Consider the following 26,908-nt stretch of genomic DNA (forward strand, 5'->3'; position numbering starts at 1 on the left):
TCTTGCCGCACGATAAAGCCCGAGAAGCAGATTAAGGATTAATCAAGTTGAATAATTAGAGGTTATAATATCAAAGTATAGCTACCATGACAGGTTATCCAGAAAAAGAGCCATTATTGGGGTCTGAGCGTACGCGCAGGTTTGCTGCCGATAACGAGGTGTCGACTATAACTTGCACTCCTCTGTTCTCGACCCTTTTAGCCAATCCTTTTCAATGTCTACCCCAATTGACAAAACAGAAAAGTAATGAGGATGAAGTTCTGGATGATAGCGAGATAAGCTATGTTGATGATGATGAACAGCTACCAGACCTTCCTTATGTGACTAGTCCTACGGTCCTCCCTGAATCGGTCATGGATACAAAGACTAAGTTATTAGAATTGAGGAGATTGATGAAACATCATGGAATTGGTGTTTATATAATCCCTTCGGAAGATGAACATCAATCAGAGTATACTGCTTTGGCTGACAAGAGACGGGAATTTATATCAGGTTTTACTGGAAGTGCTGGTTTGTGTGTGGTTACCCTTGATGATGCGGATGAATTAACTGGTGAAGCAGCCTTATCAACAGACGGAAGATACTTCTTACAGGCTCAGAAACAACTTGATTTTCGATTCTGGAGACTTTTGAAGCAGGGGGTTGCTGGCTTTCCTTCGTGGAATGTATTCGCTATTGAAAAGGCAATTTCAAATAAGTTTAGTAAAGTTATCTCGTGTGACCCTAGATTGATTAGTGTTTCAGTAGGTGAATATTTCGAAAGAGTGAGAAGAATACAATATCAGTCAAAGTTTGATTTCAAACCATTGCTTGACCTAAACTTGGTCGATGAGGTTTGGGGATTGGAAAGACCCACTAGATCTTTAAGTAAAGTCTACCCCTTGCCTATAAAATACTCGGGTGAACATACCAATGATAAAATCAGCAGAATCCGTGATGTTTTGAAATCAGATAAGATCAAAAGTACTCACTTGGTTATTACCGCTTTAGATGATATAGCTTGGCTTTTCAACTTGCGAAATGATGAGGATATTCCTTTTTCACCGGTCTTCTTCAGCTATGCAATTGTTACATTGACCAATGTTACATTGTATATTCATCCTGCAAAAATTGACCACACATCTTCTGAGCTAACTGAACATTTGAATTCAATCGTGGGTTTATCCATTAGAAATTATGACCTCTTCTATAATGATATCCAAAACCTTAAGGGAACTATCGGTGAATGTGTAAAAATTGTTCTCCCAAGTAGAGCTAACGCTTCTTTTGCCTTGGTTTCTTCTATCCCTCAATCTGTTAGTAAACAAACTATTGTATACAATTCAGTGGTTGCTAATTTAAAAATCTTTAAAAATAAAACGGAACTCTTCAACTCGAAAATTGCCCAATTTAAAGACTCATTGGCATTCATTTTATTTGCTTCTTGGTTAGACCATCAATTAATTAGAAAACGTTCCAAAATCGACGAGTATGAAGCTGCTAAGAAAATTTATTCTATCAGGGCCAAATTACCTAATTTCAAAGGGTTATCGTATGAAACTATCAGTTCCACAGGTCCAAATGCAGCTATAATTCACTATGCTCCAACTAAAGATGAAAAGGCGGTCATCGACCCAGAGGCGGTCTATTTGATTGATTCAGGCGCTCACTATTTTGAAGGTACTACTGATATAACTAGAACATATAAGTTTGGATATGAAGGTATAACCGAAGAGTTGCGTAAGTTTTATACATTAGTATTGAAGGGTCATTTGGCAGTGGCAATGGCGAAATTCCCACCTAAATCTGCATCTACTGGTACAATACTCGATGCATATTCTAGACAACCACTATGGAATGAGGGTGCTGATTTCAATCATGGTACCGGCCATGGAGTAGGAAGTTTCGGAAATGTGCATGAAGGTCCTCTTTATATACTGACTACTGCTGGTGGGGCTGCTGATACGGATCTATTCAAAACGGGAGCTATACTCACAGATGAACCAGGATACTACGCGGATGGAAGATTTGGAATCAGGATAGAGAGTGAACTTGAAATTGTCGAATGTGATGATAGAATTGGGAAGACTAGAAATGGAGAAAATTTCTTAGGTTTTGCCTATTTAACCAAAGTTCCCTTTTGTAAAAAGTTAATTGATACAAAATACTTAACGCAGATAGAAGTGACTTGGGTCAATGAGTACCACAAGAGTATAAGAAATGACTTTGGAGAAAAGTTATTAGAAATGGGTGATCGAAGAGCATACGCTTGGTTATTTAGAGAAACTTCTCCTATTATAGATTGATTTGATATTACGATATGTCCTTTTATGAAAAATTGAATAAATAAAAATTATATTAAAAATTACATTAAAGAAAACTTATATACTATAATATACAAAATATTAGAATTGAAATCATAATAACATTAGCCTAATTCAGACTAAACGAAGCTGAGTAAAGAGTCGGAAATCCCATGCTTCTGTTTTTCGGTTTGGAATAAGCTGGACGTTGAAAACTTCCTGGTCTTTTCAAACCTTTCGCATTTGTTGAACCTTCATTGGAAGAATCCGCTTCGTCTTTCATAGAAGCAAAATTTGCTTTGTTTGATATAAATGGAGTTGCTTTGGATAACAGCAAAGTAGGTCCTTTTTCATCTTCGACAAACTCTTGTTTGACTGAAGAGTCTGCGATATTTTGCTGAGTACTTTCCGGCTTTTTATAAGTAGGCATTTTAAGGGCATGTGTAGAGCTCCAAAGATGTGATGAGGAGCTTGAAGTTAATGAGCTTCTAATATGATCAATATCAGATGCGATCTTTGATATTGATGAAATGTCACTTGAAACATGAGGTGTTGTCCTTGGATCCTTAGGCGGGGACATGGATTTCTGCTTTTTGTTATCATTTATTGATTCATCAACAGATTTTCTTTTCTGACCATTTAAATTAAGGTTGCGCATATCTAAAATGGATTCTGGTTGAGACGATGTTAAGCGGTAATCCTTCATCAAACCACGATTTAAAATACTAGACTTCGATGCTTTTTCTTGAGCATTTGTTTGGTTCTTTGTCAGATTCGAATCAGTGAGTCCTCCTTTTAAAATATATGCTGCTTTAGAAAGACTTTTGAACCTTTCTATTTGACCAGACTCGAGAGCTCCATCAAACAAAGAAGACATGATAGAGGAAACTGAAGTAGCAATTTCACGCAGATCACTATTTGTCCTAGAGAAGTGAGAAAGGGCCGCTGCTGCAGTAGCTGCAGATGCTGCCACAAGGGAAGACTTCGGTTCTTCTTTCAATCCGGTTACTGATATTATATTAAAAATATCAGTTATTGATTTAACAAGTTTGGGATCCTGTTCAGTAATATTGACTTTCTTCTCATCATCTTTAGCAGAACGAGCATCGTCCTTCTTTTGTTTGGCAATACGTTTTTCTCTTCTTCTGTTAAACTCTTCTTCTACCCAAGTCCTTTTTTCTGGAGAATCTTTTTCCCCAAAAGTGGAAGATGCTCTTTTTAAGACTCGTGATCTCAAGTCATTATCTTTATTCCTTTCTGCATTCTCTTCTCTCCAACGTTTCTTACGTTCTCTATTTTCAATTCTCACTCGATTCTTGTATTCGGGAGAATCGACGCTCGGCTTATCGACAATCAAAGATCCTTTATTTTTCAAGTAAGAATAGTCATAGATGGAGGAGATAATAGAATCACTCAAGGATGATATGCTTTCATTCTTAATTTTCAGAATGCCGGTAGTTACTTGTGAAGCACCAGCACTGAATAAATCTAAAGCCTTTTCAACTAATGATACTGCCCCATTATTACCAGCTTCCTTGGAACTACTCTCTAAGTATTTCTTTGCCATAGTTAAAGAATGTATCATACCTTCCTTTTCATTTTTATCGTTATAGCTAGATGCAATGTCATAAACAGATGGAATGTTTTTGGCAGAAGAGAAAGGTTGCAATCTCAGAGACAGAGAGGTCAATGAATTTGTCATTTGCCTAATAACTTGTAACAAGTTGTTGTCTGAACCACCTGTTGAGTTGATATGGCTGGATAGAGACGAAAGCATTTGGGATAGTTGAGGATTAATGGCAGGAGAAGTCAAGAGCCTTTTTGAATCTAAGGAAGCTATTGACGAATAATCCCTTGAAATATTTGACATTGATGATCTATGAAGGGCCAAAGTCTCGGCTATTGTCAATGGTTTCCGAGATGGGTCACTCAGACCAGAAGACTTGATACTATTCACAATAGACTGTGCAACCGAGCTTATCGAGTCTTGAGAGGATGAATCTTGTGTTGATTGGCTTTCTTTTGTGGTATTTTGCGATACATATACAGAAGGCGCTTTTTCTCCAACGGTATGTGGGACATTCCCGGTTGACATGGGTGGCTTTAATGTAGATCCTGTATTATTGGTTGATTCTTGCAATCCTGTTGGATCGGTCTTCTTAGTTGCATCATCGGTAATCAAATTCGGAGATGTTGCGTTCATGGCAGCTTGCCTTGATAATCGATCTATAGCAGGTGTGCCTGTAGCAGCTTGTATTTGGGATTTGGTAATTGGAAGGGATTTTGGAGCCCTAGGAGCAGGAGGCTTGCGTCTTGCCTTCGTTACTGATCCAGAAGCACGATCACTTGGTTTTGAATAATCTGGCAAATTCTTCGAAGAAGAGCCTTGGTATGCTTTGTTGATAACAGAGTCTGAATCGAAGGTTTTCTTTTGTGATGGCTGCGAAGAATATTCATCTTCCATTTCCAAATTTGTCAATAAATCATGTGGATTTTCCATCGCCATATTGAAAGCATTTTGTAAAATGAGATTCATTTGAAGGTTCTCGAGATCGGCATCATGCGATTCTTCCGCCACTTTTGAATGATTCTTGGGGAAAGACCGAGTGATATCCAAAGGAGGGTTTGATTCAATGGCATTTCTCACTGCAGATGCTAATGCGGCTTTGAGGTTAGAATCAGCAACCTGGTTCTTATAATTTTTTTCTTCTTCATCACGATGAGCTTCATTTTGAAAATGCTGGAAAATATTTTCATCAATCTGTGGCATATCGGCGACAGTATTGGGCTTCTTTATATTATCTTCGGATAACTGTAAATGACTGGTGACTTCTAGAGCAAGCTCCTTTAATAAATCTTGAGAAACTGGTAAATTACTTGAAGCAGAATCAGACTCTTGGTCGGTATTAACCATTTGACCCATTACGTTTTGAACAACTGCTGCAAGATCAACTTGCGAATCTTTAGGTAACTCTGCTATTGATTTCCTTCTCAATTCATTAACTAGTGCAGAATTTTGGGATACTGAAGCACTTCTTTGCTTTTGTTGATGGGAAGATTGAGAAGCTTTATTTCCAAGTGCACTATTGAATGCTTCGGAAATGGCTGATTCCATAAAAATATCCATTTCACCATGCTCATCAAATGCACCTTGAACGTTATTTCCGGCATTATCAATATCCTGATGATTCTGGGACTCACTATCTAAAAATTGATTCAAAGATGCGGATATTGTTGCGCTAAGTTCATCGTCATTAGTGTTGTTTGTCTGGTCTCTTTGAGCAAGAGAGTCAGAGGTTTGTTCTGTTGGCTCCGAATGATTTATTGAGCTCTGTTCGAATTTTTCAATATTAACCGGCCCTTCATTTGGCGTATGTGATTGGGGTGGCTTTGACAATCCATGGTCATCAACGAGTGACTTAAAAGCATCTCCTATAGCTGCTTCAAGATCATCATCTGGGTTATTATTTGATTCATTTGATTCATTTGATTCAGTAAATGTATTTTTCGGTATGTTTGTGGGTGTTGAGCCGTTATCTGCATTTTTCAGATTGACACCTTCGGGATGGTTGTTCTGCACATTTCTTTGATGAGTCTCCACTTGGCTAGAATCTTTGCTTTTAGAGTGAGACTCTTGACCAGATAAAAGCTTGAAGGCATCACCTATCGCGGTATCCAAGTCTAAATCATCGTCATTACTTTGATTGTGTGATACTGACTGGTTGACATTATTGGGAGTATCGTTTTTCGATTTGTTTTCATTCTCTTGATTTGGTCCAATTTCTAAGCTCTTGGGTCTCTTATCAACAGTGTCATGAGCATTGTATGGGTTGTTAGAAGATATAGAATCATTGCTAGTGGGCGGTATCTTTGAATGAGCGCTATGTGAATCTTGGTTTGTTACATCAGGTTGGTTTCCGGCACTTTCATGATGGTTATTATTCTCAAATGCAGTATCAAGGGCATCACCTATAGCAGCCTCCAAATCGAAATCTTCCATTTCGGAGTTACTTTTATTTGCATCATTTGTATCTTGTGTACTTGACTGTAGGTCGTTTTTCTGAGGCAGGTTATCTTCAACGTTAGCCACTAAGTGTGGAGTTTGATGTGGACTGTGATGAGAAGACAACTCTGAATGATTTATTTTGTGTGGAACATTTGAATCCTGGGGAAACTCGTGTTGATCCTGCTGTTTTGAAACCTCTTGCTCTGGCTTCTCCTCAGCCAGTCTATCTATTTGTCGCTCTGTATCCCTCTTTTCTTCGCCAGCCTTTTCTGACAGTTCACTGTGTCTTCGCATATTTTTTCTTGAATCAACTTCTGTATTAGAGTTTTCGTTCTCGTTGGATGTAAAATCAAACAGTTTGAAAACATCGCCAATAGCGTTCTGCAAATCCATATCCTCATTTTCGTTCAAATCGTGGTTATGGCTTTCGTCCTGATGATTGTGAGACTCAAACTGCAGTAGGTAATTATCTTGCTCTTGATTCGATTCATGGTTCTCTTGGTTATACTGTTGATGAGCATCTTGGTAGTCTATGTTTGTGTGATGGGCATGATCTCCGCCCTCCTGGAATTGATGGATCTGATCGTCCTGTTGCTCTGAGTTTGTATTATTAGGATTTTCATCGGGTAGATAACTCAACGAGGCAAGTGAGTCTTCGATAGCCTTATTTAGGTCGATGTTATCATCCTCACTATGTCCTGTATCGCCTGACATTGGTGAGAAATTTCAGTACTTCGTTTTCTCCTTATACTATTGACCTAAACTGCTTTCCAATAGCCAAAAGATATAGCTTATAGTCTATAATCGCTTATAGTAAGTTTACTTTGTTTTGATTTTTTTAGAGATGAACGGTTAATCTGCGAAGATTTACATGTTGCACCATACAGTTTTGCAGGTTACCCGATCCTCTACTATGAAAAGTTGCAAATTAAGATACATTCTAATTATTTACTGTAATAGCCAAGGTCTTTTCTCCCAGAATTCATCCTTGATGATGTCTACGTGGCACTCGACTATATCAGCCTTCTTCCGTTGTTTTTCAAGTCTCTGTTTTTGTCTATCGGAAAGCTCTTCTTCTTTCACTTCATTAGACAAAGTTTTCCAGTCATTATATTCACGGACTATTATGGTACCCTTTTTATATATTTCTGGTTCATTATTATAATTGATTTGAAATTCCTTGAATAAGATCTCATTTTTGTCGCTAGATACTGTTCCGATTAATCTATTTTCTGCTTCTTTCCCGGTCATTCCTGCTTTTAATATTAAATTCCAATAGGTAGTATTATATAAGTTATTGATATGACAATCTACTTGTCTCCAACTGAAGTAGTCACGTATTAAGGTGGATGTTGGATAAACCACTGCTCTTGCGTCAAAAGTTGGTAATCTTTCTGATCTGATTGGTTTTTCTGGAAACTCCTTGTTCCATTCAAACATGTAGTTTACAGACATAAATGATGCAAAGGTTGTGATCAATTTCATTTCTCTTCTTTCAAATAATGTGCACGATCGTCTCAACAAAAACGAATATTCGTCGGAATCCCCGTATGCCAATTGTATATCTGGAAATTGTTTCACTAGATTCATAGCTGCTCTATTCATCACTTGCAACGCCCTCAAATCGTTGGGTTTTTCAAACTCATACTCCTGGCTGAACTTATGGAACCCCTTCCCGTCTACCCTGATTATCAAGTATGTTTCTGGAAGTAGAAGATTCTCTCTTTCAAACTGCTTGACATACTCAAACCGTGAATTGGCCATGGTTTATCTTTCCCAATAGCTTTGATTCAAGGTCTTCTCTGATTTTTTTGTTTTTTTCTTTTTCTTTTGTTTGGTTCAATGAGATAAGCTTTCTACTCTGACGTCTCTTGCTTACGTACACTAGGAACCTGCTACTTATCCTTCGAATCTCAATGCAATACTAATACTACTTTGTATAATGGAGCCTCTTCGGTCTTTTTTTCTCTATCGTATATATAAGAAAAGGGCATCCTATGACCCGGTCGGATTTGGTTGGATCTGTTCACGTGACAATACATTGAATTTTCATTTCCGGGTAAAAAAATCTCATCTCTGCAATTTTTTTTTCCTCTTCTCATTGAATTTTTCACATCAAGATATATAATCAATAGTCTTTTTTTGATTTCGTATTGTATCCCATTACTATCTTTCATTAAACACGTAAAAACAGGATGGGAGCTCAATTCAGAACTCTTGAACGTGAAAAACGTTTCCAGAATCCTCCCAAGGATAAATCTGCATATCCATTATTGGCAGATGCCGTTGCACCTCATGTTGGTTCTTTTAATGCTTTAACTGAAGGAGAAGATGGAGGTTTATTGAATTTAGCTGTGAAGGACATTGGAACCAAAACTATTTTTGATTCCAGTGATACCGACAGATTAGGAAATAAGTTGAAGATCAGGGTTGAATCAGTTCAATTAGCCAAACCTGCTGTTTCTGCAAAGGATAAAATCTCTCTTAATAGAAGAACTTATCCATCAGAATGTAGGGAAAGAATGTCCAGTTACAGATCAAGATTAATGCTTAAGGTTACCTGGAGCGTTAATGACGGTGAAGAAATTTCAGAAATCAGAGAAGCTGGTCAAGTTCCAATTATGGTTAAAACTAATAGATGTCATTTAGAAAAATTATCACCAAATGAATTAGTTCAACAAAAGGAAGAATCCGATGAATTGGGTGGTTACTTCATTGTCAATGGTATTGAAAAAATCATCAGAATGTTGATTGTTCAACGTAGAAATCATCCCATGGCTATCATTCGTCCTTCTTTTGCTAACAGAGGTGCATCTTATACTAAATATGGTATTCAAATAAGATGTGTCAGACCAGATCAAACTTCTCAAACTAACGTTTTACATTATTTAAATGATGGTAATGTTACTTTCAGATTTTCTTGGAGAAAAAATGAATATTTAATCCCAGTCATGATGATTTTGAAAGCTTTAGTAGAAACTAATGATCGTGAAATTTTTGACGGTATTATTGGTGCTGATACCTCTAATTCTTTCTTAACCGATCGTTTGGAATTATTATTAAGAACTTATAAAGCTTATAACTTATACTCTAAACAAGAAACCTTAGCTTATTTGGGTGATAAATTCAGAGTTGTTTTTGGTGCCACTCCAGATGTTTCAGATATCGAAGTTGGTGAAGAAGTTATTAGAAGAATTGTTTTGGTTCATTTGCCAAATAACGTTGATAAATTCAGAATGTTATTATTCATGGTTAGAAAATTATACTCATTAGTTGCGGGTGATTGTTGTCCTGATAATCCTGATGCTACTCAACATCAAGAAGTTTTATTAGGTGGTTTCTTATACGGTATGATCCTTAAAGAAAAAATTGATGAATATTTACAAAACTTCAAAGCACAAGTTCAATCTGATATAGACCGTGGTATTGCCGTTAATTTCCACGAAAGAAAATATATGACCAGAGTCTTTTTAAGAATCAATGAAAATATTGGTCAGAAATTGCAATACTTCTTATCCACTGGTAATTTGGTTTCTCAATCTGGTCTTGATTTACAACAAGTTTCTGGTTATACTGTCGTTGCTGAAAAAATTAACTTCTATAGATTCATTTCTCATTTCAGAATGGTTCATAGAGGTTCTTTCTTCGCTGAATTGAAGACTACTACAGTTAGAAAATTATTACCTGAATCTTGGGGTTTCTTATGTCCTGTCCATACTCCTGATGGTTCTCCTTGTGGTTTATTAAACCATTTAGCTCATAAATGTAAAATCGCTACTAAAGCTTCAGATGTTTCTCAAGTTCCTGCTGCTTTGGCCAAATTGGGTGTCTCTCCAAGTCATAGTTTTGCTGCCGGTCCTGATGTTTGTTGTGTTCAATTAGATGGTAAAATCGTTGGTTGGACCACTCATGAACAAGGTAGAATTGTTGCTGATACCCTTAGATATTGGAAAGTTGAAGGAGTCAATGGTCTTCCCTTGGATCTTGAAATAGGTTACGTTCCTCCTTCTAATAAAGGTCAATATCCAGGTCTTTACATTTTTGGTGGTCATTCGAGAATGATGAGACCTACTAAGTATTTACCTACCAGTAAAACCGATATTTTAGGTCCATTTGAACAAGTCTATATGGATGTTGCTGTCACTCCAGCTGAAATCCAAAAGGGTATTCACAGTCATGTTGAATTCTCTCCAACTAATATTTTATCCATCTTAGCTAACTTAACTCCATTTTCTGATTTTAACCAATCCCCAAGAAATATGTACCAATGTCAAATGGCTAAACAAACTATGGGTACTCCTGGTGTCGCCTTATGTCATAGATCTGATAATAAATTATATAGATTACAAACTGGTCAAACTCCGATCGTTAAAGCCAATTTATATGATGATTATGGTATGGATAATTTCCCTAATGGTATGAATGCTGTTGTTGCTGTCATTTCTTATACTGGTTATGATATGGATGATGCGATGATTATCAATAAATCCGCCGATGAAAGAGGATTTGGTTATGGTACTGTCTACAAAGTTGAAAAAGTTGATTTAGGTCAATCAAGAAGAAAATTAGATCCAATCATCCAACACTTTGGTTTTGGTGTTGATGAATGGCCAGAATCTTGGAGGGAAAAATTGGATGCTGATGGGTTCCCATTAATTGGTGTCAAAGTTGAAGAAGGTGATCCTGTCTGCGCTTATTATGATGATACTTTGGGTAAAACTAAAGTGAAGACTTATCATTCCAGTGAACCAGCCTATATTGAAGAAGTTAAATTATTAGGTGATGACCTGGGTGATCAAGAATGTCAACAGATAACAATTAAATATAGAATCACTAGACAACCATTAATTGGTGATAAATTTTCATCTAGACATGGTCAAAAGGGTGTTTGCTCTCGTAAATGGCCTCAAATTGATATGCCATTTTCTGAAACTGGTATTCAACCTGATGTTATCATTAATCCTCATGCTTTCCCATCTCGTATGACTATTGGTATGTTCGTTGAATCGCTTGCTGGTAAGGCTGGTGCTTTACATGGTATTGCTCAAGACTCAACTCCATGGAAATTCAATGAAGATGATACTCCTGCTGATTTCTTCGGTGAACAATTAAAAGAAGCCGGTTATAATTACCATGGTAATGAACCAATGTACTCTGGTGCTACCGGTGAAGAATTGAGAGCAGATATTTATATTGGATGTGTTTACTATCAAAGATTGAGACATATGGTTAATGATAAGTTCCAAGTTAGATCTACCGGTCCAGTCAACTCATTGACCATGCAACCTGTTAAAGGTCGTAAAAGATCTGGTGGTATTCGTGTTGGTGAAATGGAAAGAGATGCTTTAATCGGTCATGGTACTGCTTTCTTGTTACAAGATAGATTATTAAATTGTTCTGATTATACTCAAACTTCTCTTTGTCGCTCGTGTGGCTCTTTATTGAACACTCAAACTTCAGTCCCAAGAGTTGGTTCCATTGCTACTACCAGATGTAGAAGATGTTCTACCAAATTAGAAATGCATAGCCAACAAGGTGAATATGTTAATGAATCCGAAATTTGGGAAGATGGTCAAGGAAAGAAATTTGTTGGTGGTGATGATACTACCACAGTTGCTATTCCATTCGTCTTGAAATATTTGGATTCTGAATTGGCCGCTATGGGTATTAAGATGCGTTATAACGTTGATCCACGTTAATGATTACTTCTTCTGATTACTTGGTTTTCTTGTCATATTTCTTTTTCATTTACTTTTTGTTATTCATTTTCTTTCTACTTTTTAATTTGCATTCCTTAGTTTCAACCTTTTCAAGTTGCTATCTCTTAATTTCATATTCTTGTATTTTACAATCACATATTAAGTTATACTTACACATACTAAATATAAAAAATTATATCTTGTAAACACCATGCACTTTGTAAGTTCAATTGTTCTGTATTAAGATCTGGGGAACAAACAGATTTTCTTCTATGTATTTGGCATTCTTCAAGTCACTGCCATCTGCCCTATCTATTGCCTCTTGTTCATTTGATGCTATACCTGCTTCTAAGTGTCTTTTGATAATTCTATTTCTAATTAGATTCTTGTTTGCAGTAACAAACCAAGAATCATCCGCAATATCCACGAGCTCACACCATCCAGGGTCTTTTAGTAGTACGTAATTACCTTCAATGAATACTACCTTGGTATCTGGGTCTATTTTAATATCATCTTCGATCGGATCTTTCAATTTATGGTCGAATGATGGTGCCCTTATGACTTCACTGGATGAAGTAGGATCGTTCAATAATCTAACGGTCTTCAAAAATGCATCTGCATTGAATGTGAATGGAGCTCCTCTTCTTGTTATTGCTTCTTCCGGGTCAGGCATCTGGGCCAACTCCGACCTGTATAAATGGTACCCGTCTTGAGGTAAAACCAACGATTTGATATTATGTTCTTCATTCAAGAGTTTCACTACCTTACATGAAAGCGTAGATTTCCCCGAACCAGGAACTCCTGCTAGTAATATTATTAATTTTTTGCCTGTCGGTGTTTCCAATTGAATTTCTTTAACTCTTTCCACCAACTTTTTCAAGTCCAATCCGTCAATTTTGATGGGAGATTCCATTTTTCAGCGGTATCTCGATCAGCTGTTGCCAATTGAATATAATGAAGACTTGCTGAGTACTGCTTCAATATCTGGGGATATGTTTGATCTTCGATTGAAAAAATCATTGGTGTCTGGATGTTTATGAAACGCAACTGAATTATCTGCTTATGAAGCACATCTGGCTGGTTGCTAGCTTCACTGCCTTTACTCGAGAATTAGGAGACCACTTTAGATGAGTGATACTGCTTCACTTCCAAGTAAGTGGTACTTACGAGAACAGGACAACGAAAGATATATATACGGCATTGACTGTGATAGTTCGAATCAGTCCTATAACATTTTTTGTACGAATTTCACTTCAACTTGGGCAGAAAGATTAAGCAAGGGAGAAATAATATCCAAGGCTGATGATTCTGGTATAAGGATTGATGATGAGGGACTTACTTTGCTTATTGAAACATTTTCCCTGTCTAAAGGGGACTTGAATGAATATATAGAGTTTAGATGGACTCCAGACGCATCAGTTAAGAGGGAGTCAGATGAGGAAGAACATGGAACAAGCAAGTTGAACGGACTTGAAATAAAATTCAAGAAAAGCGGCTATTTTGATTGGACGTTTGATTTAACTAAATTATCTGATTTAAACCATATTATATTCATGGAAGCATTAAACTATCAACAGTTTGTTAATCATGATTTCTTACTCCACAAGATAAAAGAATTTGAGAAGATGATAGAAAGTAAGGATCAGTTTATATACTATTTATCAGAGAACTACATATCCTTGAATGGAGATGAGATGATTAAGAAGTATAAAAAAAATAATCAAGCGAATGCAGATAGTCTTGACAAATACGATAAACAAAAATGGGACTTGAAAGTCTACGAGTCATTCAAACATGCCTTTGCTGGTAAGAAGTCAGAAAATGACAAATTTGTAGACTCTATTATTCTGTCAATTGATGATGAGTACTCGTGGAATACCAATTCTCTATTTAAATCAACTGCATATTCCCCTAAAGATCCAATGCTCAAGAAGGAAAGCTCGGACGGTGAATTACCCAAAAGTGCTTTGCAGGATAATAGAGGTAATAACTCCATCAAATCAGAATCTTTAGAGTGTCTGAATGAGAGCCTGAATGAGCCCAGTCCTAGTAAAAGAACTAAAAAACGCATTGGTTTGCTACCTAGAAAGAAGCGAAAAACCTGAATGTTCAATCGCCAGTGACGGCTTTCCATCTGTTTATAAGTAACCTTAAGGATTCATTTTGATCCTCATTCATTTCATTCTTATACAAAATGGTTAAAACTTTGCTCCAAAAATTGATGAAATCACTTAGCTGGCCCGATGTTGGAGGATCAACCCAAATGGGATTCTTTTCACCCCTAGGGCCATTTACCTCCTCAAACGGAAGGCTTTCTCCACGGAAATACGATGAGAATACTGGAAGCCAAAACCTTATCATTACATTAGAACAATCAAGTAATGTAGTTACAGTGTCTTTATCATAATTTTTAAGTAAATCTAAGTCATCGCCGTATGCTGATTCCATGCAATGATGTATAGCAGAAAGAGTGATTGTTTTGATTTCTGTATAAACAGTGTGAATCACCTCTTCAGGTGCTGCTACTGAAAGATCATTGTTTTTTTTAACTGGCTTCAAAGAGGATGTTTCTGGAGAAAGCTTTCCGAACCTCGCTATATTTTCCTGATAAATGGTTGTGGCAATTAGTTCTGCGTTCATGTCAGTTCTATAGCTTACTGTTAGTAATTCATTACTTAATGCTTTCAAACAAAAATTTTTATCATTGGATAATAAAACTTGTAGAGTGTTAGGATACGATTTTTTAAAGTATAAACAGCAATCTAGAATTGCATCATCTTGGGTTACGGTTTTATCTAAACGTTGATCTAGCCTTTGGCCCTTCACGACATTGCTGTTGGTAGCTAATGATGAATATATCCATTCATTTGCCCATCTTGCTAAATGACCAACTGATTTGGTAGAAAGGCCATCTTTACTAACCAAACCAATATTATTTTCCGATTTTAACCCATCCAATTCTTTGACCACAGTAATTGGTATAATTAATACTAACCCGTATTCTTCACCAATACTTTTCAAATCGTTGAGTATTTTTAAATGAGATAAAATGAAATTTGTGTCTATAACCAAGTAAGAAACATTACCTGATCTTTCGAATTTGTCGCTTTGAGATTCATCTATTTCCAAATCATTGTCATCATAGGATTGTCTGTGTCTTGACTCAGTGACAAAATGTGATATTATATCAACTTCATCAAACCCGTCCATTGGAACCATTTCAATGTCGTTTATTTGGTTGGCTTCGGAAGATTTCAATGCTTCGTTTACTCGATTTTCGATCGTCCTGACATAATACTTGATTGGTCTGGGTTCTCGTTTCTGTCCAACAGTTATCGTCCTTCCTTGGTCCTCATGGCTCAAGCCTTCCGGCGCGTACTTGGATGGAAGGGACATCTGTTCATATCTCGATGAAGTAGCCTTCAGCGTTGTGTTGATCAAAAAAAAAAAAATAAACAGAATGAGAGTAGGAATTCAATGAGCTTTTAAAAATTGCCGGAGAACAAAAAAAACAAAAAACTGGAGAACCTCAATGCGTTTGGTTGCAAAAGTGCAACATGAAAACTACACTGACTACAAAAAGATGGATGAATGCAAAAGGGTAGTTTTTAATTAATGCAAAGGAATGACTATTATATTATTTCCAAGATGAACTCAAATATGCTTACCCCAAGACTGATGAAAATTATTACTATAATCATCCAGGTTATTCTATTAGTGTTTGTTTCATTCATACTATCACTAACGATATCCAGAAACTCCAAGAATACTTTACATCTGTCGTTCAAAACCTGAACTCTTTGATCAATTTCAAGATATTCCCGAACAGCAGTATATAAAGGATGCAATGCTGGTTCTATAGACCAGAAAAAAGATGGGGTATCTAAGATAGAGCTTGATAGGTTAACATCAACTCTCAATTTGAATAGTTTCCCTGATTTTTTCAATAATTGTTGCCTTCTCAAACCTAAACGTCCAGTCAATGCCAATTTTTTTGGGAGTTTGGCAATCAGTTGAAGATTATGAACCATTCGACTTTCAAATAAGCATAACTTGGTCAGTTGAGCAATGGCATGAGACATTGTTAACTTGATCAAGTGGTCACCTGATCTAAGGGTGATCATATCGTTGTAAATTCTTGGTCTATGGATTTGATTGTCATATTCAAAATGGAACTCTTCGGTCTCGATATCTTGTTCATTTATTGGGTTTATCAATAAAGGCTCAGGCTTATCGGATGCAAATGCAAGATCAGCCAATATATTCTTTTCGTGTATTTCTGAAAAGTTCCAGAATACCACGATACCGTAAGCAAAGATGAACATTTCCGCGTGGTTTTTGGATACTTCAACATGAGGGCTTTCCAGTTGATGTGGTCTTTCATCAGAAGTATGCGATGATTGTTCCGTTCCTGAATCTAATGGGCTTTTCTTTGAGCTTGCATTATCTTCATCTTCGGAAGACACCCCTTCTTCGCTTGACACAGTTGATTCCAATGGTGGAGCGAAGAATTGGGGCTCAGAGGGGTCAAAAGGAGCATTATTTTCAAAATTCTCATTTTCAGGATCCATCGAATAATTATTTGCATCTTCTGGAGTTTCCACACCAGAATAATATTCATATAGATGATCGGTTTGTTCACTTTTCTTTATCATTTTCTCCATGTATCTCTTCCCTGGTAAAGACTTCGCAGTATTATTAGATCGAACTCTGAATCCTTCATTGCCTGGAAGTAAAGGAAGAGAATACGGTACATATAAGGCTTCGTCATAAAATCTTGGTTTCACCTCATGATTTGCTCTCAAAAATTTTGCGATTGGTCTGAGATTGAACTCCTCACATATAAAGTATGCCGTCATTCTACTAAATTCATGAGCTCTTGTTTCTTTGGGCATTAGTTCAGCTCTTGACCTTTGGATTTGTGCCTGCAAATCTGCGGTTAAGCCCTGTGGGGATTGCAATGGAGGCAGAACCACCTGTGGTGGACTCATTCCATTCTGTCGATGCTCATCGGGAATAAGTACTAACTTCTGGGATGTTTTGGATGTTCTAGTAGGTAAAGGCTGAGAAAGATTGGGTATACTTCTTATATTTCGACGAATCGTTTCTTGATTGGGAGTTGGTGATAAGCTGCGTTGTGGTAGTAAGCTAGGTGATCTTCGATTGAATAGCGGCGGTAAACGGCTTTGACCAGACGGTATGTCACTCGAATTTCTCAAGAGCTTGTCAACAGATATATCCGTGTATCTGTTTGCTCGAGATGAGTGTCTTCTTCGTAAATTGAAGTTGTTAGACCCATGAGACCCATGTGGGGCCTGATGCTGATGCTGTTGTTGTTGCTGCTGTTGTTGTTGTTGTTGTTGCTGCTGCTGCTGCTGCTGCTGTTTTGTATAATTGTGACCGGCAAATGGAGCCCTAGCACCTTTAACTGAATTAGAACGCACATCCGTAACTAAAATGGATGGAGATCTCTTAGCAGTAGGTCCCTTGCCTGTCCCCGAACCATTGGAATGACCCAGCATCTCCGGTGTTACTCTTAATCTTGTTCTCGTTTGTTAATATCAAACTTAAAAGAACTCTTTGCTTTTAACCGATGTTATCATCTCAAATGCTCAGAGCTGGAACTACACACATTTTAGGTGTGTGTACTGGTCAAAAAAAATTAGTGAGTAATAAAGTCAAAGTGAAAAATTTGATAATTATACTTAACTCGTTTAGAGGACAAGTTATTCAAAAGTCAAGATGTCATTCAGCTTAAGTCTTGCTTCAAAAGCACCATTTCTTGCTTACCCAGCATTGATTGCTGTTGGGTTTGTCAATTCCAGTGATAACGATGTTTCTATCCCAGTTGAATTTATTGATGAAAAATCGGTTGATTCTAGTAATCCTAATGCTATTGTTAAATTAGTCACTCCTGAAGGTAAAACTTATTTTGATCAAGTTGAAGTTTTAAACTACTTGGCTGAAAAATTCCCAGCTATTTTACCAGGACAAAAAGAATCACAAGAATGGGTTAAGTTTGCTTTAGAAAAATTAGCTAATAAGAACTTTAAAGAAGTTTCGGTTGAATTAGAAAAATTAGATGCTCATTTGAACTTCAGATCCTTCTTTATTGGATACAATTACTCTTTGGCTGATATTGCCACTTGGGGTGTTTTAAAATCCAATACTGTTATGGCTTCAATTCTTAAAAATGAAGTTTGTATCAATGTTACTAGATGGTATAACTTTTTATCTAATGATAAAAGATTCGAAGGTATTGTTGAAAATGCTACTAAATCAATTGTTGAGTTAAGAAAGAATTTAAAATCCAAAGCTGGTGGTAAGAAAGAAACCCATAAAGCTAATTTTGAAATTGATTTACCAAATGCTAAAATTGGTGAAGTTGTTACTCGTTTCCCACCTGAACCATCGGGATATTTACATATTGGACATGCTAAGGCTGCCATTCTTAATGAATATTTTGCTCATGCTTATAAAGGTAAATTAATCATTAGATTCGATGATACTAATCCAACTAAAGAAAAAGTTGAATTTCAAGATTCTATTATTGAAGATTTAGCTTTATTAGGTATTAAAGGTGATAAAATCACTTACTCTTCCGATTACTTTGATACCATGTATGATTTAGCTATTAAAATGATTAAATTAGGTAAAGCCTACTGTGATGATACTCCATTAGAAAAAATGAGAGAAGAAAGAATGGTTGGTGATGCTTCTGCTAGAAGAGAAAGAAGTGTCGAGGAAAATTTAAAAATTTTCACCGAAGAAATGAAAAACGGTACTGAAGAAGGTTTAAAGAATTGTTTAAGAGCTAAAATCGATTATAAAGCTTTAAACAAAGCTTTAAGAGATCCAGTTATTTATAGATGTAACTTAACTCCTCATCACAGAACTGGTACTCAATGGAAAATGTACCCAACTTATGATTTCTGTGTTCCAACTGTTGATTCCATTGAGGGCGTTACTCATTCTTTAAGAACTAATGAATATAGAGATCGTAACCCTCAATATGAATGGATCATTAATACTTTAGGTTTACGTAAAGTTGATATTTGGGATTTCGGTAGAGTCAATTTCGTTAGAACTTTATTATCTAAGAGAAAATTACAATGGTTTGTTGACAAACAATTTGTTTCTAATTGGGATGACCCAAGATTCCCAACCATTAGAGGGGTTAGAAGAAGAGGTATGACTGTTGAAGGTTTAAGAAACTTCATCATTGCTCAAGGTCCATCTAAAAATATCATTAATTTGGATTGGTCAGTTATTTGGGCTTTGAATAAAAAAGTCATTGATCCTGTTGCTCCAAGATTCACCGCTGTTGACGCTGCCAACGCCGTTCCAGTCATTTTACTGAATGGTCCAGAATCTAATACTGTTGAGGAAAAGCCTAAACATAAAAAGAATCCAGAAGTCGGTGTTAAAAAAGTTATTTACTCTAATAAAGTCTTGATCGACCAAGAGGATGCTGCTTCTTTTGCCGATAACGAAGAAGTTACTTTCATGGATTGGGGTAATGTTATCGTTGAAAAAATCCATAAAGAAGGTGATATTGTTAAATCAATTGACGCTAAATTACACTTGGAAGGTGATTTCCGTAAAACTTCTAAAAAAGTTACTTGGTTGGCTGATACTTCTGATAAAGTTGAAGTTGAATTAATTGATTTCGATCATTTAATCACCAAGGACAAATTAGAAGAAGGTGATGACTTCGAAGACTTCCTTACTCCTCAAACCGAATTCCACAGTAAGGCTATCGCTGATCATAATGTCAAATCATTAAAAGCTGGCGATATCATTCAATTTGAAAGAAAAGGTTATTTCAGACTTGATCAACCTTATGCTGAAGGTAAAACTCCAGTCTTCTTCACCATTCCTGATGGTAAGACCGTTTCAAGATACGGTGCTAAGAAATAAGCTTCACTCTAGTGCAAATCTCTAAATACACTTTTTAAATAGTCAATGTAAAGGTATCTTGATTTTTAAATGTAGAATAATTAAAGTTGTTCCTGTATAGGTCTCATCGCAGCCATTTTTTTTTTTTTGTTTTGCACCAAAAAATTAACTCACAAAGTAAGTTTTACAACTGCTTTGGACTCAAAAGGAGTTATTTTGAAGGATCCATGGTGAACACCAAGGACAAAAACGAAGAGGAGGAACTCAAAAAATAAATTCCGATACCGGGAGTCGAACCCGGGTTTGCTCGGTGAAAGCGAACCGTGCTAGCCGTTACACTATATCGGAAACTGGATAGAGAAGACATGGGGCTGTCTCAGCCGTGTTGTAAGAACAAAGATCCGGGTTAGATATTTTGAAAAGTTGAAAAACTTTCCGTTCTGCTTTCCTGTCTTTTCATAACTATAATAGGATGAGCTGTGAAAGAGAAAGTATTCGGTGGCTATAGTAGTATAGAAATAGGGCCAAATATCAAATAATTAAAGTGATGATGCAAATAGAATTGCAAAATATAATTTTTTGCTATTTAGCATCCAACATACAAGCCCTAAGTTTGGTATTACTTACTGCGTGCCAGTATTGTTGGCTACACATTGGCATTAAATAGGCATCTATTGCTATCTCGAATAAAGATATTCATTACGGATGAAGATGTTTGCTTTGTTGGCCAACTCAGGATAAAGCTAGTCTGTGTGCTAAGCTTCTTTCTTTTCACCAACAGTTTCAACTAGTCTCTCATTTGATCTAAGGTTTAAAATCACATAAGCTCATTTTACTATTCATTGAGTGAAGCAGAATCGCCTGAACTGATTCAAATTAGTAGTTTTATCATTTTTCAAACTCGCCACAGTCTTCTACGCAGATTGAATAGAGAATATTTGAAAGCAAGAGCTCATGGCTTGATATTGATCTAAGAAAGTCAGTAGTTGGTGTTTTGCATTCCCCACTAACCAATCAGATTACATAGCGTACGCAGGAATAACTTATGCCCCTATGACTCTTCAAAACTAGAGATTCACCTACAACATTTGATTGTCTGTACACCATAGCATCCAGAATATTCAAAGCATCGGCTTGGACTTTCATTGAATATTCTAAACATTATGCTAGGTGGATTTCCTTCAAGAATACTGGTAATCAAAAACCCTAAAGAAGGATGTTACACAATCTAGTAACCCTCCTTATAACGGTAACACAGAAAACCTTTCGGTACAAAAAAACCGCAAAAAAGAAAGTCTACAGCACGATGGTTTCCATTATGGTCTCCCACTAACGTACTCAGCATCGCTCTCAGCAGCTTAATAATTATTGATCGGACGGGTAATCATGCTTTATGCTGGATATGGCCGTAGACATGAGTGTAGCTATCCATAGCTTCCAAATTGAGTTCTTTGCAACTTCAACGCGATGTTAAAAAGAAAAATTTGGCGATGCGCAGTTAATTGACACCCGTACATCAAGTGTTTCTTGCTTGTCAGACCATGCTGCCAAAGGTCTTTGGGTCTGGTTCATACTAGATCAGTCAAGGTAGATCATGAATATGGAATATACTCATACTTGTGGCATATCCTTCATCTGGTATTCGCCAATCTATCCCATAACATACTCATTTATAAGTAGACATTCCGACCTCAGGGAGAATGAAAATTCTTTCTTTCATGGTGCTAACTGTTGACCTTAGTGACTTTATTGGTTGAAGAAGGTCTCTAACCAAAAAGGGTTCGGTGAATGTGATTTGTGTATTATATTGAATGGTTTCTAGTATTTAGTATTGTAATATTTTCTGACGTGGGTTATTGTTTTCCAACCCGAAAACTGTGTCTATATATGGACGATAGAGTTAGTTAATAAATTCAACCTCTTAGCTCTGGACTTTGTGTGGAAGCCCAAACGTAACTTTAGGTAGATCTAACTCCCACCTGCTATTGACCCATACATAGAGTGGTTCGACGTATCTCTCTCCGAAGATTCGCTTCCAGCTAGCAATAGATACATAGTTCTTGTGAATGTTCAGGACAATCGCAGAGGCTTCCTGCTCTACATTGTCTTATTATAAACTATAATGAATAAGTAATAGGTCTCTGGAGCTCACCTTACCAACTCGTCCTCGACAAGTTGAGTTTTAGTTTCTTTAGTCTTTTCTTCCTACGTATATATTTCGACCGTAAAGTATAATTATATATTCACTAGTTAAAAAAAAAGGTAAACTCGACCAAACCATAAGTTATCTAAATTTCGATACTAAAAAGAATGTCTACTGAGTGTCCAGGTCTCTTTCGGCATGAACACATGGGCCTTTCTTGAAACCTGGGCTGGTTCTACTATACTAGCACTAGGTCCTAGATTCATCTTTGTTTTAAGAATGGGAATTAATTAACGTAATATGATTCAGGTCCATAAACTTTTCTTCGTTTTAGGTTTCCCTATAATGCAGAAAGTCTTGTGACTTGGCTCCACTCTTAAAGATAGGCCGACTTGTCTGCTCAGGTGTTATTTTGCAACCAAAAAAACCGTGTTACGGAAAGATACCCATTCATCCTCCTTCGCTTATAATTGTACCAGCAAAAAAAAAACAAAGACCCTTGAATATATTATTTGAGAAGTGGATTGATACCACGGGCAAGCAACAATAAGCCCAAGGACGTAGCAGACCCCCAGACAATAGCACCTACGAGGACAATACTCATTGAATCATCGACCGGAATGGTTAATCATGTGCGGTGAGCTTAAGCCGAGAACGCACAACAAAAAAAATCATTTAGGGCCGACTCAAAAGATTTTTTTTTTGGGAATTAAAAAAATGATGATTTCTCTTATAAATACCGACTAATCCACTGGATTGATTCTAAAGTTCCACAGTCAAGTAATTGCAATGGGGATTTTCTCGTTCTTGCCGGTTTTTGAGCAAGACCACTTGCTTCCATATCGACCATTTCCAGCCGAAGTGAATGGGAATTTGTTTTTGGCGCATTGGCATGAAATGGTATTATCATTTATTCTTTACAGAGGAATTCAATTTGGATCTTCAGTTATATCCCCTAAGTTATTAGGGAAGACTTATACTGGGTTAACATTGAAGACTCGAGTCAACTTTGATATCCATGTAGTATCGATGGTTCAATGTATATTTTCAATATTAATCATCTTGCCAATGTGGAATCACGAATCCTGGCAAAACCGTGTCGAAGATCCATATCTGTCGATATATCACTATACTCCATACGGAGGATTTGTCGCTGCCGTTACCATTGGATATTTTATCTGGGATATGGTTGTTTGTTTACAGTACTATCGAATGTTTGGTTTAGGTTTCTTATTCCATGCTTTTGCTGCTTTATACGTTTTTGGAACCTGTTTGATTCCTTATTGTATGCCATGGATTCCCGCATTCCTTCTTTTTGAATTGAGTACTCCCTTTGTCAATATTAATTGGTTTGCTCTGAGATTACCTGCCGGTACCATTAGTGATACTGCTACTTTAATCAACGGGTTATTCTTATTGGCCTCTTTCTTCTTGGTTAGAATCGTTTGGGGGTTCTATGCCGTTGCCGTGGTTGCCATAGATATGTATAAGACGTTGAATCAAACCAATATCTTGATTCCAGCGTTCATTTTATCCTTGAACGGGTTATTGGACATTCTTAATGTCTTTTGGTTCTACAAAATGGTGATGATCGCAAAGAAAAAGGCCTCTGGCGGTAAAAAACCAAAGCAGATGGCAAAAGAAGTCGAAAAGATCGAGTAGATTCAGTCAAGTCAATATGTAAGATCATATCTAATCTTACAGATCGTTATAAGTCAAATATCAAGATAAGTCTACAAGGTCGTGTGGGATGGGAGGTCGTGCTGGCTGGCCAAAACACCCGTCCAGTACTATTCATTCAAACAACTCCAACTACCAGTGGCCACCGATACGTGAAAACTATTCAGTCCATAGATGTCTCTGTAAATATCAATCTATATGCCCCCTACTTGATCAATTGTAAAGTAATACCGGTGTTCGTCTCACGCAGTACAAAAATTCAGGTGAATTTTGAGAATTTTTCTGTTTTCCCTTGTTTGAAAACCTGCTCGCCATTTCTACTCCGTGATTTGCTGTTTACTACTTTTAAATCAATTAATCAATCAGTTTGATAAGCAGTAAGTGATCAGTTGGACAAGTGATCAGTTTGATATAATAGGTTGATCATTCCAGAGAAAAGTTTAGTTGTTGAACGTGTCGAATAGCTTTAAATAAAAGAAGATTATCATGAATAACGAATACGATTACTTATTTAAATTATTATTAATTGGGGATTCAGGTGTTGGTAAATCATGTTTACTTTTGAGGTTTGCTGATAATACATATACCCCTGATTATATTTCAACTATTGGTGTTGATTTTAAAATTAGAACTATTGAATTTGATGGTAAAACCATCAAGTTACAAATTTGGGATACCGCTGGTCAAGAACGTTTTAGAACAATCACTTCTTCTTATTATCGTGGTGCTCATGGAATCATTATTGTTTATGATGTTACTGATCAAGAATCTTTTAATAACGTTAAACAGTGGTTACAAGAAATTGACCGTTATGCTACCGGTGGTGTTATGAAATTATTAGTTGGTAATAAAGCTGATTTATCCGATAAAAAAGTTGTTGAATACACCGCTGCTAAAGAGTTTGCTGATGCTTTGGATATTCCTTTCTTGGAAACTTCTGCTTTATCTTCTTCTAACGTTGAACAAGCTTTTTATACTATGGCAAGACAAATCAAAGCTCAAATGACTAATAATACTTCTTCCAATAATGCTAATAACGCTAACAATGGTAAATCAAATGTTAACTTGAGAGGTCAATCCTTAACTAACAATCAATCAAACTCCTGTTGTTAATTTGTTGTCCTTTCACCTATTCTTTTTTATTTCAATCCGTTTACTGTTTTATTTCAATGTGAGTATTAGTATTCTGCCTATTTCAACCTGAGTATTACTATTCGGCCTATTTCAATGTGAGTATTACTATTCTGGCTAGTTCATTGAGTTTGTTCTTGGTGTTTATCAATGAATCTTTAACCACTTCCCTCCTAATATTCATATTCTTTTCCATTCTATTGTTCATTATCCATTCTCTATTAATTAATATACACCATTCATACTCTTCTATATATCATTATACATGTTTCATTCTATTAAGATCTTCTTATCTTGTAGCATATAAGTGTATGTATTGTGTGTGTGCGGTACGGGTGTGGCGTTTCTTTTTGGGTCTCGCACTACATCCTGTTCTTTACTTGGTGGCAACAGAAAAATTCACCAAGCTCTTGATTAAACATTGGTTATTGGAAGTAGAATTAATTGATTGAAGAGCTAATTAGCAAGAATGACCGATTCCAAAAACGATATTGAAATGAAGGATGCAGTAGCCACTCCAAACGAATCCGATTCAGAAAGTTTAATTAAAGAAATTGAGCAATCATTCACTTTATTACATAAAGCTGCTGCTAATTTTGATAATCGTTATATTACCAAAATTTTTAGAGATTTAGGTCCATTAAGACGTAAATTGATTCAATATAAAGAGGTATTACCGGCAATTGTTGAAATAAGTTACCCAAATGATCATCCAAGTAAATCTTATTTAGTTAATTACGTGGGGAAATCAGATTATGTTTCTTCAACTACTAACGAAATGGAAATTGATGATACCAATAAATCTAATAGCATAAAAGTCTTACCAGAAATTGATGTTTATATCCATTTACTTGTTCAAGTTAATCTTTTAGATCAACATGAATTGAAATCTTTGGATTCTTTTAATGATGAAGTTATTAACCTTTTATCAAGTTATAATCGTAGATCATTAGATTTTATTCAAGCTAAAATATGGTTTTATATTAGTAGAACCAAAGAATTAATTAATGATTTATACTCAATACGTCCAGCTTTATTATCAGGTTTAAGGACAGCAACTTTGAGACATGATAATGAAACAACTGCATCAATTATTACTGTTTTATTAAGAAACTATTTGTTATCTCATGATGTTAGTCAAGCATCCAATTTAGTTGAAAAAACTGAATTTCCAGAAAATGCCGGTAATGCATTGGTTGCTAGATATTACTATTATTTGGCTAAAATGAATGCTATCCAATTAGATTATTCTTCCGCTCACGAATATGTGATTGCTGCCATTCGTAAAGCTCCTCAAACTCATTTAGCTAACGGTTTCATTCAAGCGGCTACAAAATTAAGTATTGTTATTGAATTATTAATGGGAGATATCCCAGAATTAAAAGTTTTCAAGAAAAATGAAAATGGTGGTAATTATGAACCTTATTATTATGTTACTAAAGCAGTCAAATTAGGTGATTTAAAATTATTCGGAGAAGTTTTAAATAAATATGAATCGGTCTTTGTTAAAGATGATTTATTCACTTTAGTTTCAAGATTACGTCAAAATGTTATCAAAACCGGTATTAGAATCATTTCCTTATCCTACTCTAAAATTGCTTTAAAAGATATTTGTATTAAATTACATTTGGACTCTGAAGAAAGTACTGAATACATTGTTGCAAAAGCAATCAGAGATGGTGTAATAGAAGCTACTATAAATCATGAATTGGGTTATATGAAATCAAAAGAATTATTAGACGTTTATTCAACTAAATTACCCCAAGATGAATTCGATCAAAGAATTAAATTCTGTTTATCCTTACATAATGATTCGGTCAAATCAATGAGATATCCTTCTGATAATGACAAATCTGATCCTAATAAGAATAACTTAGAAGCCAAGGAAGAAGAAATCGATTTATTGAAAGCCATAGAAGAAGGTGATTTAGATGATTTCATGGATTAAATCTTCCACCATTGTATATTTCATAATAAAAGTCAATCAAGTTGCGTTTATGTGTAGAAAAACTATAGAAAAAAAACGAATTGAAAAAAAAAAAAAAATCGAAACTTGCGAACAAAAACC

The 26,908-nt window shown here is 36.0% G+C and overlaps 11 protein-coding genes and 1 non-coding gene across 12 annotated transcripts; 7 read left to right on the top strand and 5 right to left on the bottom strand.

Moving 5' to 3' along the window:
* The first annotated feature begins 71 nt into the window (after positions 1–71).
* HYPBUDRAFT_152511 (uncharacterized protein) lies at positions 72–2,296 on the top strand. Its single transcript, XM_020221057.1, has one exon. It carries the CDS (start codon positions 87–89, stop codon positions 2,283–2,285), a length of 2,199 nt encoding a protein of 732 aa, XP_020076732.1. The 5' UTR covers positions 72–86; the 3' UTR covers positions 2,286–2,296.
* Positions 2,297–2,412: 116 nt separating this feature from the next.
* Positions 2,413–7,002, bottom strand: HYPBUDRAFT_147981 (uncharacterized protein; the record flags this gene model as incomplete). Its single annotated transcript, XM_020220091.1, has 1 exon — positions 2,413–7,002. One exon carries the CDS (start codon positions 7,000–7,002, stop codon positions 2,413–2,415), a length of 4,590 nt encoding a protein of 1,529 aa, XP_020076733.1.
* Positions 7,003–7,164: 162 nt separating this feature from the next.
* Positions 7,165–8,211, bottom strand: THG1 (tRNA guanylyltransferase). The gene has a single exon (XM_020221058.1). It carries the CDS (start codon positions 8,050–8,052, stop codon positions 7,237–7,239), a length of 816 nt encoding a protein of 271 aa, XP_020076734.1. The 5' UTR covers positions 8,053–8,211; the 3' UTR covers positions 7,165–7,236.
* Positions 8,212–8,483: 272 nt separating this feature from the next.
* RPA135 (DNA-directed RNA polymerase I core subunit) lies at positions 8,484–12,159 on the top strand (the record flags this gene model as incomplete). Its single annotated transcript, XM_020218637.1, has 1 exon — positions 8,484–12,159. One exon carries the CDS (start codon positions 8,484–8,486, stop codon positions 11,985–11,987), a length of 3,504 nt encoding a protein of 1,167 aa, XP_020076735.1. The 3' UTR covers positions 11,988–12,159.
* A 54-nt stretch (positions 12,160–12,213) lies between these two features.
* HYPBUDRAFT_107125 (uncharacterized protein) lies at positions 12,214–12,900 on the bottom strand (the record flags this gene model as incomplete). Its single annotated transcript, XM_020218524.1, has 1 exon — positions 12,214–12,900. The coding sequence occupies one exon, from the start codon at positions 12,898–12,900 to the stop codon at positions 12,214–12,216; it is 687 nt and encodes a 228-aa protein (XP_020076736.1).
* On the top strand, positions 12,829–13,753 carry HYPBUDRAFT_122317 (uncharacterized protein; the record flags this gene model as incomplete). Its single annotated transcript, XM_020219281.1, has 2 exons — positions 12,829–13,405; positions 13,448–13,753. Coding segments are annotated over exons 1-2 (597 nt in total), but the record flags the coding sequence as incomplete, so codon positions are not given.
* Positions 13,754–14,611: 858 nt separating this feature from the next.
* Positions 14,612–17,509, bottom strand: HYPBUDRAFT_147986 (uncharacterized protein; the record flags this gene model as incomplete). The annotated part of the gene is made up of 3 exons (XM_020220092.1): positions 14,612–14,617; positions 14,646–15,407; positions 15,656–17,509. 3 exons carry the CDS (start codon positions 17,507–17,509, stop codon positions 14,612–14,614), a joined length of 2,622 nt encoding a protein of 873 aa, XP_020076738.1.
* A 75-nt stretch (positions 17,510–17,584) lies between these two features.
* Positions 17,585–19,969, top strand: GUS1 (glutamate--tRNA ligase). Its single transcript, XM_020222990.1, has one exon. It carries the CDS (start codon positions 17,730–17,732, stop codon positions 19,905–19,907), a length of 2,178 nt encoding a protein of 725 aa, XP_020076739.1. The 5' UTR covers positions 17,585–17,729; the 3' UTR covers positions 19,908–19,969.
* Positions 19,970–20,162: 193 nt separating this feature from the next.
* HYPBUDRAFT_t96 lies at positions 20,163–20,234 on the bottom strand. Its single transcript has one exon. It is a non-coding gene; the product is annotated as a tRNA-Glu (tRNA).
* Positions 20,235–22,651: 2,417 nt separating this feature from the next.
* On the top strand, positions 22,652–23,850 carry HYPBUDRAFT_152515 (uncharacterized protein). The gene has a single exon (XM_020221059.1). It carries the CDS (start codon positions 22,819–22,821, stop codon positions 23,689–23,691), a length of 873 nt encoding a protein of 290 aa, XP_020076740.1. The 5' UTR covers positions 22,652–22,818; the 3' UTR covers positions 23,692–23,850.
* Positions 23,851–24,195: 345 nt separating this feature from the next.
* YPT1 (Rab family GTPase) lies at positions 24,196–24,924 on the top strand (the record flags this gene model as incomplete). Its single annotated transcript, XM_020222729.1, has 1 exon — positions 24,196–24,924. The coding sequence occupies one exon, from the start codon at positions 24,196–24,198 to the stop codon at positions 24,820–24,822; it is 627 nt and encodes a 208-aa protein (XP_020076741.1). The 3' UTR covers positions 24,823–24,924.
* Positions 24,925–25,140: 216 nt separating this feature from the next.
* On the top strand, positions 25,141–26,832 carry RPN3 (proteasome regulatory particle lid subunit). The gene has a single exon (XM_020223250.1). The coding sequence runs from the start codon at positions 25,310–25,312 to the stop codon at positions 26,786–26,788; it is 1,479 nt and encodes a 492-aa protein (XP_020076742.1). The 5' UTR covers positions 25,141–25,309; the 3' UTR covers positions 26,789–26,832.
* The last annotated feature ends 76 nt before the right edge of the window (positions 26,833–26,908 follow it).

This window comes from Hyphopichia burtonii, assembly GCF_001661395.1.
Source record: "Hyphopichia burtonii NRRL Y-1933 unplaced genomic scaffold HYPBUscaffold_3, whole genome shotgun sequence".
NCBI lineage: Eukaryota > Fungi > Ascomycota > Pichiomycetes > Serinales > Debaryomycetaceae > Hyphopichia > Hyphopichia burtonii.